General features: G+C 39.6%; 1 protein-coding gene across 5 annotated transcripts in view; it reads left to right on the forward strand.

Annotated features, from left to right (window-relative positions):
• Positions 1–12,567, forward strand: part of klhdc8b (kelch domain containing 8B) — a 176,974-nt gene extending 164,407 nt beyond the window's left edge. For all 5 annotated transcript variants that reach the window (XM_067446455.1, XM_067446451.1, XM_067446454.1 and 2 more), the window contains exons 6-7: positions 2,415–2,516; positions 10,810–12,567. In XM_067446455.1, the coding sequence (XP_067302556.1) occupies positions 2,415–2,516; positions 10,810–11,006 (299 nt within the window). In that variant the 3' untranslated portion in view covers positions 11,007–12,567. The remainder of the gene's footprint in view (positions 1–2,414; positions 2,517–10,809) is intronic.
• Positions 12,568–13,368: the final 801 nt, after the last annotated feature.

Genomic DNA, 13,368 nt, shown 5'->3' on the forward strand with positions numbered 1-13,368 from the left:
CAGACCATAGACCGTTGAAAATCCAGACGCAGCTCCTGGACCACTACGTGATATTCTTCCCGCTGTCGGCGCTTTTTCAGGATTTAATGTACTTAACAGCTTCGTGCACCTGTGCAGTGCGCTGACAACAACTACACGGGCAATCGCACTCGCACATACAACCAAAAAATGCGCTTTTTTGTGTTGTGTTTTGGTCCAAGCGGCAAGTTAATGTGATTGGCTGTTGTCACTATGACGATCGCGTCAGCACCCAGCTTCAGCCACGCCCTCCGTCAAGCGTTAACGCCTACGCCCCGTGTGAATGCGGCGTAATTACAGTATGCTTTTAAAGTACAACTCTGTTGGCCTCAGAATATAAAGGAAAATTAATTTTTCTTATGACCCCATTAAAGTGGTAAAATCCTCAGTCAAACAATTCTGGAAGATATTCATTCCTAGACGGATTTCAGAGTAGCTCTGCAGATTGTGCCATCAGTCAGGACAAGGTTGGGTTAAAGCTGTGTATTTCTCATCCTCAGCACATCATCCTGATGCCTTGAGCAAGAGGGCTTAGTCCAATAAAGATAGGTAAGAGTGTGCGGGTGAGGAACAGTGGCCATAAGAGTATGATTCAGACAGAAGGGAGAATATGCGGGATGAATTGAAAGACGCTGAAGAGCTTTAGAGATCACAATAGTTTAAAGAGATGGCTGATGGCTGAAGGTTACAACAAAGAAAGGAAATGGAGCGAACTGATTTTTAAAGTGCCCTCAAAAAGAGTGGTATAAGAGAGGTAAGAGATAAGAGAGGGCATAAATTTGCTCCTAGGCAGATGTTGTCATGCAGGGAGACTTTCTGGAGACTGCATGTTCATCACTAAAGCTGTGCCTCAAGCCGTCTGTATTTTCAGGGCAGATCAACTGTGTGTTAGTCTGAACTCTTTCTGACTCTGACATTCAGTGCCTGCTTGTTTTTTTAGTTTTTTTGATTGTAGTCATTATGGTACATTATGGTTTCCATGTCAACTGTGGCCAGTCTCCACATGCTAACAACTGACCACGAGCAAAATTTGAGTAAATCGGGGACATATGCTGGAGGTTTATACTGATTTGTGAAGACCCTTAGAAGGTATAATACCTGGAGAGAACTGTTGTTCAATTAGCAAAGGACCCCCTGAAAGTTCACAATCTGCCATCAGTGTGCATGGAATTCATGGAAGTTTTTGAGCCAGTCACCCGAGATGTGACTAGAGCCACAGGAATGATGATGTCATGACAGTGCTAATTAAAGGTAGGCCCTCTAAGTAGTATTTTTGCAGTAAAATATCCAAAAACTACCAGGCTAGTGTTATATATTTAAATATATATATAAAATGTTATATTTTGTTCAGGTAAGTTCTTACAATATCCCAAATGTGTCCAAGTATTTGTAAATTGTGAGAAAATTGCTTTTTTAACCAAGGAACCAGGACGTCTGTGGGCGTCACCTGTCAATTGCGTCATATCTGGGTTACCCTCTTTTCCGGTCTTATTTGTTTTATTTGGCAGAAACGCTTTACACTTACTGCAGTGTGCAACAAGTGTCACAGCAGCCGCCGAATAAACTCACAGAGTAACATCATAACATAATTTTACACAAACTTAAATGTATCTAATATGATAAACAGAGATGCGTTACCTCATACTCATGACCGGAAAAGTGGAAATGGTGCCGGCGACTGTGTCCTGTCATAATAAAAGTCCCGCTGCTCGGGAGCCGTGTGTTGCGCTTCAATCACTGCAGCGGCCTTGCTCAGCTCCCTCAACACTCGGTCCTGCTCTGCTTCACACTACTGTAACGTTAAAAATAACATTCATTAACATTATTTCTGCCTGAGTCCTATCTCGATTATTTTCCACCGGCTCTGAGGTGAAAACTACATGTCCCAATATTCTGCACTCAAACTTGGCGTCATCAAACTGCACTTTTGTTTTAAATAGTTGCCCTCTAGTGGATGGGAAAGTTACATAGTGTAGCTTCAAATTAAATATTTTTGGTTTTAATAATAAAACCTATTACATATTTTTCATTATTACCATTAAATGTAGTATAATATAATAAACACAAATTTAATAAAAAAGTAATGTAAACAAAACACTATGTAAACAAAACCATGTCTGCATTTGTGATTGCAGAAACTAACAAACAAGCGCTACTCTATACTGCTCAAAACTCGCATTTTAATAGTCATTAGAAAACTCGAAAAATGTAAACTTACAGGCGGTGTCTGTGAGTCGTAAGCTGAAGAAACACTAAAGAAAAAGGAAAACAAGACATCGCATCATATGACCCCTTTAAAAATCGATTTTAGTTTTAATGAACAATAATAACCCTGGTGTGATCTTGACCTCCTCTCTGACCTTTAACCTCTGGTGGTTGTTTTCACCTGTGTGCAGGTGTGTGGTTGAAGGCCACGCGGAGCTGCCGCATGAGAGAGAAGCGGGCGGACTTCGTAGTCGGCTGTCTCGGTGGACGGGTCATCGCTGCGGGGGGTCTCGGTAAGTAACTGCCGGTGTTGAACGGATTATGCAAATAGGATCAACTGAGCTTAGAAAACCAGGAAAGAAATCTACAATGTGCAGCGCAGGGACTGTCATTTTTCAGAACAACCTGCGGCAGAAATGGCCTCTTAATGAAATGCCATATCAAGCAAATGGATTCATTATGTCATGTCTTTATGTGCAGCCATGAGTAAGTACTGCGCACCTAATGTCACCTAGCAACAAGACTCTACCTCACAGTACATCGACAACAATTACAGGCCACATCTGAACGACTTTACGAACTCTGCGACCTTCTCTTAGGAAGCAGTCTGCGTAATTTGCATCGATTTTTTTTTTTAGCGTGTAGTTCAATCAACATTCCCATATCCATTTGTTTTATTCATAAGCAGAACTTAGTTTTAATTGGAAAGTCAAAGAATCACACTTAGCTTCATTATGAATCAATAAACATGTGAAATCGCTCTACTACAGCCTGTTCCCTAGACTGGCATGCCTTTAAACTAAATGATTTGTTCATTTGGCTCTTTACGCTCCAGTGAAGAAGCTCTGAATCAGTCTCAAATACTGCCTTATCTCTTTCCAGTCTGTTTGTCTGTGGCTACATTAGAAAGAGAGATTTCTTCAATAAATGTCAGCTCAAAGAGTGGGCGAGAAATTTCTTCATCTTCCCAAAAACTGATATTTAGGGCAGAGCGTTGCAGATTATACATGGCACATTTTTATTTCATTCGTCTAGAATTAGAGTGAATTTCAGGCATCTTAGGATCTGATGGAGGATTGTGTGCGTGTGTATTTTCATTATTCATAGAATGTGAGAACATCCACTTTTGAGCGTCGCACTACTTTATAGCACTATACCTTATTCTCTGCTTGATCTATCCACTTTTAGTTTCTGTTACCTCTTTCTACCCGTCCCCCCTTCATGTCATCATGTCATGTTGCATGTGTGTCTTTTCCTCACTTTGTTTCTAGAGTCACTACTGTTGCTGTTTATTGTTTTATCTGGTGCTGTATCTGTGCTAATTTTTTTATCTTTCCGTGGCATTTATTTATTTATTTTTTGTCTTTTCATCGTCTTTTTCTTCTGCTCTTCTTTTAACTGCCGTTGTTGGACATCTATCAGCCTATTCAGACAAACATTTCTCACACACACACACACACACACATAGTGATAAAACTGGAAGAGATGCTTCATTCCCTGTAGCTCCTCATGTCTTTCCAGAATTAATGGCTGCTATTAGGTCCATATTGGAGATTATGTTTGGGAAATTGCTCTTCTGATGATTTGTCCCTCAATCATCTATGGCCTCATTCAAATGTACTCCATTATGCCCATATATGCTCATTAGTTCAGGTATTATAGCAGTGTCAGTGTAAAGAAATGATTGAAGGAACATATTTCCAGGGTGAATGTATTAAGGTAATTAGGATAATGATTTTAGGATTGATTTAATCAAAGGTCGCTTTGTTTGTCATATTTGAATGATTATGTGACATGTCAAAAATTGTCAAAATTATAATCAGAATGAATCAAATTCTGATTCTATCCCTTTTGTCATTTGGGGATGACTCATTTTTCACATTCTTTCTTCTAGTCCCATTTACTATAGTGAATGAAATGACACTTCTGTACATTACATGCATGACTGAATAAAATGCCTCAGTTGTTTAATGTTCTCTTATGTGTCTTGAGTTTAGCAAGATGTCACCGTAGACCAGAGTTTCCGCTAGAAAAAAATGGTGCCGGTCAAAGTGACCGGCAGAGGTTTCGTTTTCCGGACGTTTTGATGATATGCCGGTCAAAAATTCCTGAAAGCAGTTTGTGTAACTTAAAAAAAAGACATAATCAGGCCGTATATGCAACATGTTTATTAGCCTAACTTTCAAATAGACGGAAAAAAACATGAACGTCCGATTGGCGTCAATCAACCAATTTTTTTAACTCATAGGCGTAATTTGCGGGTGGGACAGGTGGGACATGACCCCACCACTTTTTTATCTTGCTTCACGGATGAACCTAACTAATACAAACAAAACATCTCTGGTTAACTAGAAGGGTATAATTTCATTCGTTTGTTAAATAAGAGGCGATCGCTCGTTGCCGCTGTTATCAGTGCTGCAGATTTCTCTCGCGGCTCCTGCAGTCTCCACACAGACGAGCGCTTTAATCTAACGCTTAACGCCGTTGCAGACTTTCTGTTTGTTCCGGTCAGATCGCGAAACAAAATGCACAAAAACTGTTCCTGCTCTTGATGTACAACCACTGATGGTATTCGGTTTTGATGAGAGAAAAAATAGACCAGGAGGGCAGATTAGAAACGAGAACTTCTGACAAGTTTAACAGACTAGACCAGGGATTATAAGCAAAGTGTGCAAATCTATTTGCCTTTATTCACGTGAAAAATCTTTAGATGCAATAATTAAACGCAATTAATACATTTAATTATAAACTCAGTATGTCTCATTTAGTTGGTAACATTTAAATTGGCCACCGTGTGAAATGACAAAAGCATATAATAGAATATAACCGTATATAACTGTAAGCAGGTGCACTAGGCCTACAAGATGTTTTTGAAATCATTAGAGAAAACGACAAAATTACTTATTCACAAAATTACGTGTGTGAATAAGTGCTACCTGTTTAAAATGTGCTTGCACCCAATCAGATTCATTGAAAAAAAATCCCTTAAACTTTAACATCCCGCTCATGCCCATCGCCGTAATCATCTGTATCAAGCTGGTTGTTTACCGTGTACAGTTCTGAACACTGCACTATGTGCTTATTTAAATCTTTTCGTTTCTACACATATTAGGCTACATATTCCTCATGTCTGTGAGGCAAGCCTGCCGAGTTTCAGTTTATTTGAGACGCGCTTCAGTTCATGATCATTGAAAGCGATCGCTTCCGCGACCTAGTCTACTTATTTATTTCTTATTTATTAAATACATGCAATTAACCGAAGAAACCTTTATTAAAATTAAGAGAAAATTTGTACAAAACGAAAGAAAGGCTTTTTACAAAACAAAACTTAATATTAAACTAAATATAACCACCAAAATCATTTCTGACCCACTTGCATCTTTGCACTTAGCCTATCATAATCAGATGAAATCTAAAAATAATATTATAATATTTAAACATAAATATGAAGAAAAAAACATTGTTTAATGGCTACAACAAGTAGCCTATAGTAAGCTACAGATTTATGTCATGTCTGAGCTGGATTTGAACGAACATCATTTTACCGGTGGGTTCATGAGCGCGCGCCAGTGAATTATTGAGCTGATCACACCGGCTCCGCTCCGCTAATTAGTCATTACAGGCTCGTTCTCGATACTTACACGGGCAGGGCCGGTCTCTCGGGTGCATGGGCTCGGGTAGGGTTGGGCTTTATTTTTTTGAGCCGATCTACGCTCTAGTTCTGGCGAAAAATGTAGTGCTGTGCCGGCCCGTTGTCATAAATTGTTCTCGTGATGGAGCGGTAGTGGAGCGCTCTCGGAGCGAGTAAAAACCACAACGCTCCGACTTTTAAAAAAAATCGCTCCTCACTCCATTCAAAATCTCGCCGCTCCACTCCTCAATCCGCTCCGCTCACATAGGCCTACTCTGCTTCACAGGCTGTGGAGAATTGCAATCCTCCATAGCCACGGAGCGCTGTCATGTCAGCGAGTGCATCACGTCGCAGGCTTACGGTATCGATAAGAGGCAGTTTTAATCTGACAATTTGACCGAAAAGATTTCATTTTGTCGGACATTTAATTTTTTTCCCGGCCAATGTCCGGTAATTACCGGACAACGGAAACCCAGCCGTAGACATAAGCAGAGACACAATTTCAAATAAAACCTGTGATTGTGTTTACATTGTGCATTACTATAATAACCAATGTAGATACAATGGATATTTACAACAATCAATGAACAAACAAATCAAACAAAAGTGTATTTTATACTGTCAATGTATTTAAAAACAACAATAAATATTCTAATATTCTAATATCTAAATATTCTAAAATTTTCTAATGGCATTATCTTTTTAACTGTACTGGTGAACAACAACAACCAAAAAATATGTGGCAAGAAATTTTCAGTTTTATTGATTTGAGTAGGTAGGTAGGTAGGTAGGTAGGTAGGTAGGTAGGTAGGTAGGTAGGTAGGTAGGTAGGTTTGAAGATTTTTGTTTCAACTTGTTATCAGAACAAAAGACACCTGTCCAGAACCTCAAACAGTCAGACTCCAAACTCCACTAAGACCAAAGAGCTGCCAAAGGACACCAGTAACAAAATTGTAGACCTTCACCAGGCTGGAAGACTAATTGTGCAATAGGCAAACAGCTTGGTGTGAAGAAATCAACTGTGGGTGCAATTATTAGAAAAGGGAAGACACACAAGACCACTGCTAATCTCCCTCGATCTGGGGCTCCATGCAAGATTTCACCCTATGGGGTCAAAATGATCACAAGAACGGTGAGCAAAAATCCCAGAACCACACGGGGGACCTAGTGAATGACCTGCAAAGAGCTGGGACCAAAGTAACAAAGGCTACCATCAGTAACACATTACGCCACCAGGGATTCAAATCCTGCAGTACCAGATGTGTCCCCCTGCTTAAGCCAGTACATGTCTGGGCCCGTCTCAAGTTTGCTAGAAATTGGGGTTGGGAGAATATCATATGGTCAGATGAAACCAAATTATCTGAATTATCTGTAAAAACTCAACTTGTGTTTGGAGGAGAAAGAATGCTGAGTTGCACCATACCTACTGTGAAGCATGGGAGTGGAAACATTATGCTTTGGGGCTGTTTTTCTGCAAAGGGACCAGGACGACAGATCTGTGTAAAGGAAAGAATGAATGGGACCATGTATCGTGAGATTCTGAGTAAAAAAAAATTTCCTTCTATAAGCAAGGACATTAAAGATTAAACGTGGCTAGGTCTTTCAGCATGACAATGATCCCAAACACACTGCCCAGTAATGAAGGAGTGGCTTCGTAAGAAGCACTTCAAGGTCCTGGAGTGGCCTAGCCAGTCTCCAGATCAGAAATCTTTAAAAATCAGTGTTGCCCAGTGACAGCTGCAAAACATCACTGCTCTAGAGGAGATCTGCATTGAGGAATGGGCCAAACTACCAGCAACAGTGTGTAAAAACCTTGTGGCGACTTACAGAAAATCTTTGACCTCTGTCATTGCCAACAAAGGGTATATAACAAAGTATTGAGATTTTGCTATAGATCGTTAAACCGTTATGCTGCTTCAGTCTGAAAGAAGTTTCGCAAGGTACCTTGGTGCGCTTAAGCTGCCTTATCAGGCAATGACTTGTAAGGCAGCGTAAGCACACAAAGGTACCTCACAGAAATGATTTTGGACAGACTTCTGTCAGCTGCCTAGGTTTTCAGATGCAGCTCTCGAATAGGTCATTGAATCACTGGGCCCTATCTTAACGAACTGAGCGCATGGTCTGAAAGGTCAGCTATTGATTTTAGACAAGGTTTTTGTTAGTCAATGGCCTGAAAATAGCATCGCACCAACAAATGCCCCTGAACACACCTTGTTTTTAGACCAGCACGTCTAAAAACAAGAGACATGAGACATGATTACTGCGTCGTACTGAAACAAGCAAAAAACACTTGCCTCGCACCTGCCGTTCAATGCACCGGGTGTATGAAAGGGCTAATTGACTCGATTCGCTCAATGCCGCAGATTCATTCACGAAACACTGCCGTGTTGCAGTTCTGCTGTGGCCTTTGTTGGAACTATCATATCATGTATTTGACCTTTTACATCCTTTTGCCTGTTAGAAATGCATGTTCTGTTTTAATATTATTTTAATTTAGGGTAGAATTAAGTTAACAGCAACACAAGCATTTTCTTTACATACTCCCTCTGTCACCTCACATACTCCAGTCTTGGAACCAGAGCCATAGGTGGTGAGAATTGTTCTGGGAGTAAAATCATTCAGAAAAAATAAATACAGACTTCTTCAAATCTGCCTTTACAAATGTGTGTTTCTGTGAACATGAGTGCCTGAGGATGCGTAGCAACATGCAGGAGCTCTCCACGCGAGTGCCGGAGCACAGCTTGACGTGACACTTTTGATTACAGCAAGAAGATTCGCCCAAGTGTTTGTTCTACCAGGAAATGATGATAACAATAGTCACCGCACCAGTCCGTCCATATCATCTGCACTTCAATTTGAGTAACCATGGAAACTTAGTGGCAGGTACCGCATGATGGTTTAGGTCTCTCAGCACCGAAGGCAAAAGAGTGAAACACCCAGTCTAGTCTAACTGACCCTGGGGAAAAATGAGGAAATGTTCGCTGTTTGTGCCAGGATTTACTAGGGAAACTTTGTATTTATTTATTTATTTATTTTGCCACATCAGAGGAAAAGTTTCCTGAAGCATAAGCCACAGAATCTGTAGGAGTTACATAATTTGAAGAAATCTGCATGGCGCCACCTGTTCAAACCTGTTTTAGTCCCAAAACCCACCAGGTGGCAAGTGCTTCATCTGCGAGAAACATCCGCAGTGTGTGTGTGCTGTGAGAGGGAGAGTGCTGTGGATGCTGTGTGCTAATGTGGAGAGGCTGTTGTGTGGATTGAATGGCTGGAGAGGCTGTCTAATGTGCATTGCATTCATATAAGCTGCTCACAATGAAATAACCAATGTGGAGATGCTTTCTTTAGGCTTTGACATGTGGACTGGGAGACTTGTTTACAGTTGACTTACTTTTAGTTCTTGACAAGCAGTGTGTTTGTCTGTCCCACTCTCTGTTTCTTGAATCAGGAGGCAATTGGGGGAGGAGCATTCTGATTCTAGAGAACATCTGATTGGACAAAAATCTGTGTAGTGCAGGATGAGTCATCAATATTTTCTAATATGGATATACAAACATTTTTGATGCATTTTTAATACATTTGAATGCATATATCTGCTAAAAGTTAATTTTAATTTCAATATAATATATTAATATATATATAAATATATAAATAATCTGCTTACCCCCAGTGCATCCAACATTTAGTGTCTTTGTTTTTTTAGTAGAACACAAATTAAGATTTTTAACTCCAACCGTTGCTGTGTGTAGGTCATATAATTATTTGAATGGGTAACAATTCTATGAGAGCAAAAAAAAAACATTCTTAGACAACATGCACAAAGAGCCGTGTGGCTCATGACGACACATTGATATCTTAAGACAAAAAACAATCAGTTTGTGTGAGAAATCGAGCCGTATTTATATCATTTTTTACCTCAAATACAACGCTATATCCAACAGCCTGGAACGCACTTCCGGTAAGTTCAATATACACTCTGGATATACGAGCATTCACGCGGTTCAATTGTATTTGAGATAAAAAATGATATAAATACGGCTCGATTTCTCACACAAACTGACGTCTTGTGTCTTAAGATATCAGTGTCGTCATGTGCATCCTCTTTGTGCATGTTGTCTAAGGATGTTTTTGTTTTTTTTGCTCTAATAGAATTATTACCAATTCACATGCATTATATGACTGTCACACAGCAACGGTTGGAATTAAAAATCTTCATTTGTGTCCTACTGAAAAAACAAACACACCTACATGTTGGATGCACTGGGGGTAAGCAGATAAATCTCACATTTTATTTTTTGGGTGAACTAACCCTTTAAATTTGACATTATCTTTTTTTTCTATTAACTAGAGTAAAGAAAAAAAACGATAATAAACTAGGCCTGTCAGTAGTATAAAATGAATCATATGTACAAGATTAATATTTTGGTTTCTTATCATTTGTTAAAGTAGAATGAAACTAATACAAAAAAAATGAAAATATGTATTAAAAAAAATATACATTTTTGTTAATGTTATTCTCAACATTTACTAATGCAAAAGTTGTATTTGTTAACATTAATTAATGCAGTCTGTGAACTAAAATAAAAAAAAGAATCTGATCTGTCAGAAGTCAAATTGACCCCCAAGCACTGAAAGCTTTTGCACTTGCATAAAGATTACCTCACATCTAGGGTACATTGTTCAATCTCCTGTTAAATGAAAAGGCAACATTTAGGCACTTCATTCGGTTGAAGCGACCTCAATCATGTGATATATAGATCCAGGAATGCGAATTTTAGCAGGCAACCATGCCAAAATAGCTCGGCTGGCGTCCATGCTAGGTTCATATCAAAGTGATTGTTCAATTAAAATCATCATGCATTGGTTACACATTTTGAGAACTTCAAAACATACATCTCTTTTATGTTATTTTTTTGTGACAATGATTTGTTCTGTGTTGTATTGTGTGCTGTCAGGCAACCAGCCATCCCCGCTGGCATCAGTGGAGAGTTATAACCAGCTGAAGAGGAGATGGGAACCTGTGGCCCCGTTACCCAGTCCTCGCTGCTCCTGTGCCTCCATTCAGACCCCCAACATGCTGTTCCTCATTGGAGGGGTGTCCCAGGGTCCAAGCAATGCCGTGGAAGCACTATGTTTGAAAGAGACCGTCTGACACACATACATGTGCACACACACACTCACACTAATGGAGAACTATTAAAAATCCTCACATGCTGTACTTTCCAGAGTGTAGGCTCTGCAAACACACTCACACACATGCATACTGATGTCAAGTTGACGTGTGTGTCTCTGGCAAATATTCACAGACTTTCCGCTCAGAGGACACATCAGCTTTATACTTTGAATAGTGGAGACAATCTACTGGAGTTTGGACACTGTTCCACACCTATGAACAGAAGAGATTTGGACGGGAGATATTCATATTCAACTATATTCATATATATTTATTATAACAATGTATTAATACATATATTTATTAATATATAGAATAACACACACACACACACACACACACACACACACATACTCACCTAAAGGATTATTAGGAACACCATACTAATACTGTGTTTGACCCCCTTTCGCCTTCAGAACTGCCTTAATTCTACGTGGCATTGATTCAACAAGGTGCTGAAAGCATTCTTTAGAAATGTTGGCCCATATTGATAGGAGAGCATCTTGCAGTTGATGAAGATTTGTGGGATGCACATCCAGGGCACGAAGCTCCCGTTCCACCACATCCCAAAGATCTATTGGCTCTATTGGGTTGAGATCTGGTGACTGTGGAGGTCATTTTAGTACAGTGAACTCATTGTCATGTTCAAGAAACCAATTTGAAATGAGATGAGCTTTGTGACATGGTGAATTATCCTGCTGGAAGTAGCCATCAGAGGATGTGTACATGGTGGTCATTAAGGGATGGACATGGTCAGAAACAATGCTCAGGTAGTGGGATTTAAACAATGCCCAATTGGCACTAAGGGGCCTAGAAAACATCCCCCACACCATTACACCACCACCACCACCAGCAGCCTGCCCAGTGGTAACATGGCATGATGGATCCATTTTCTCATTCTGTTTATGCCAAATTCTGACTCTACCATTTGAATGTCTCAACAGAAATTGAGACTCATCAGACCAGGCAACATTTTTTCAGTCTTCAACTGTCCAATTTTGGTGAGCTCGTGCAAAATGTAACTTCTTTTTCCTATTTGTAGTGGAGATGAGTGGTACCCGGTGGGGTCTTCTGCTGTCGTAGCCCATCTGCCTCAAAGTTGTGCGTGTTGTGGCTTCACAAATGCTTTGCTGCATACCTCGGTTGTAACGAGTGGTTATTTCAATCAAGTTGCTCTTCTATCAGCTTGAATCAGTTGGCCCATTCTCCTCTGACCTCTAGCATCAACAAGGCATTTTTGCCCACAGGACTGCTGCACACTGGATGTTTTTCTCTTTTCACACCATTCTTTGTAAACCCTAGAAATGGTTGTGTGTGAAAATCCCAGTAACTGAGCAGATTGTGAAATACTCAGACCGGCCCGTTCGCACCAACAACCATGCCACGCTCAAAATTGCTTAAATCACCTTTCTTTCCCAATCTGATATTCAGTTTGGAGTTCAAGAGATTGTGTTGACCAGGACCACACCCCTAAATACATTGAAGCAACTGCCATGTGATTAGTTGATTAGATATTTGCATTAATGAGAAATTGAACAGGTGTTCCTAATAATCCTTCTTTGGATGAGTGTGTGTGTATATATATATATATATATATATATATATATATATATATATATATATATATATATATATATATATATATATATATATATATATATATATATATATAGATGTGCAGACCTACACAGACAGGCACACGTAACACTCCAGGCGCCTTTGAACTGTACAGCATTTTTCAGTATAAAAGCAGGGTAATTTTCTGGCAAACTAAAGAGGAACTTAGGGCCATATCCACCTTGCTGCCACAGCACCCGTCTGAGGTAGCATATTTAGCACTTTTTTGTACTATTGACGAACAGAGAATCTTCTGTGTGAGACTTCAGAAGTGGGAGGCGGATGCGTGTACGTGTGTGTTTTTGTACCTTCACAGCCATGAACGTGTGAATTAGAGCATTGTTATGCGTGGAAAAAGCAACTCTTATAATGGCAAATCACGGATGCCTCACTGTAGCATGAGACAGGAGATGGATGAGAATTTGGTTAATTAAAGGAATGTTTTGGGTTTAAAACAGGTTTAGCTTCAGAGTATCTGTGACATACTGTCGATTAGCACAGACAATAATTTCCATGGGTCCACCGGTTGGTAAAAACAAGCAAAAAATGTGTTTACAATAATCCTCTTAACATTTTGTAGGTATATTGGGCAAGATTTATTGAAGTTATGTTAATTTATTATTCAAAAAAACTATTGGGGTGGTTACGATTTCTATTAATTTACGCTTCATTCGGGTCTGGTGTGAATGCACCATTATGCTTATCAAGATTAATTTATTTGATG

This window comes from Pseudorasbora parva, chromosome 6, assembly GCF_024679245.1.
Source record: "Pseudorasbora parva isolate DD20220531a chromosome 6, ASM2467924v1, whole genome shotgun sequence".
In the NCBI taxonomy this organism is placed as follows: Eukaryota; Metazoa; Chordata; class Actinopteri; order Cypriniformes; family Gobionidae; genus Pseudorasbora; species Pseudorasbora parva.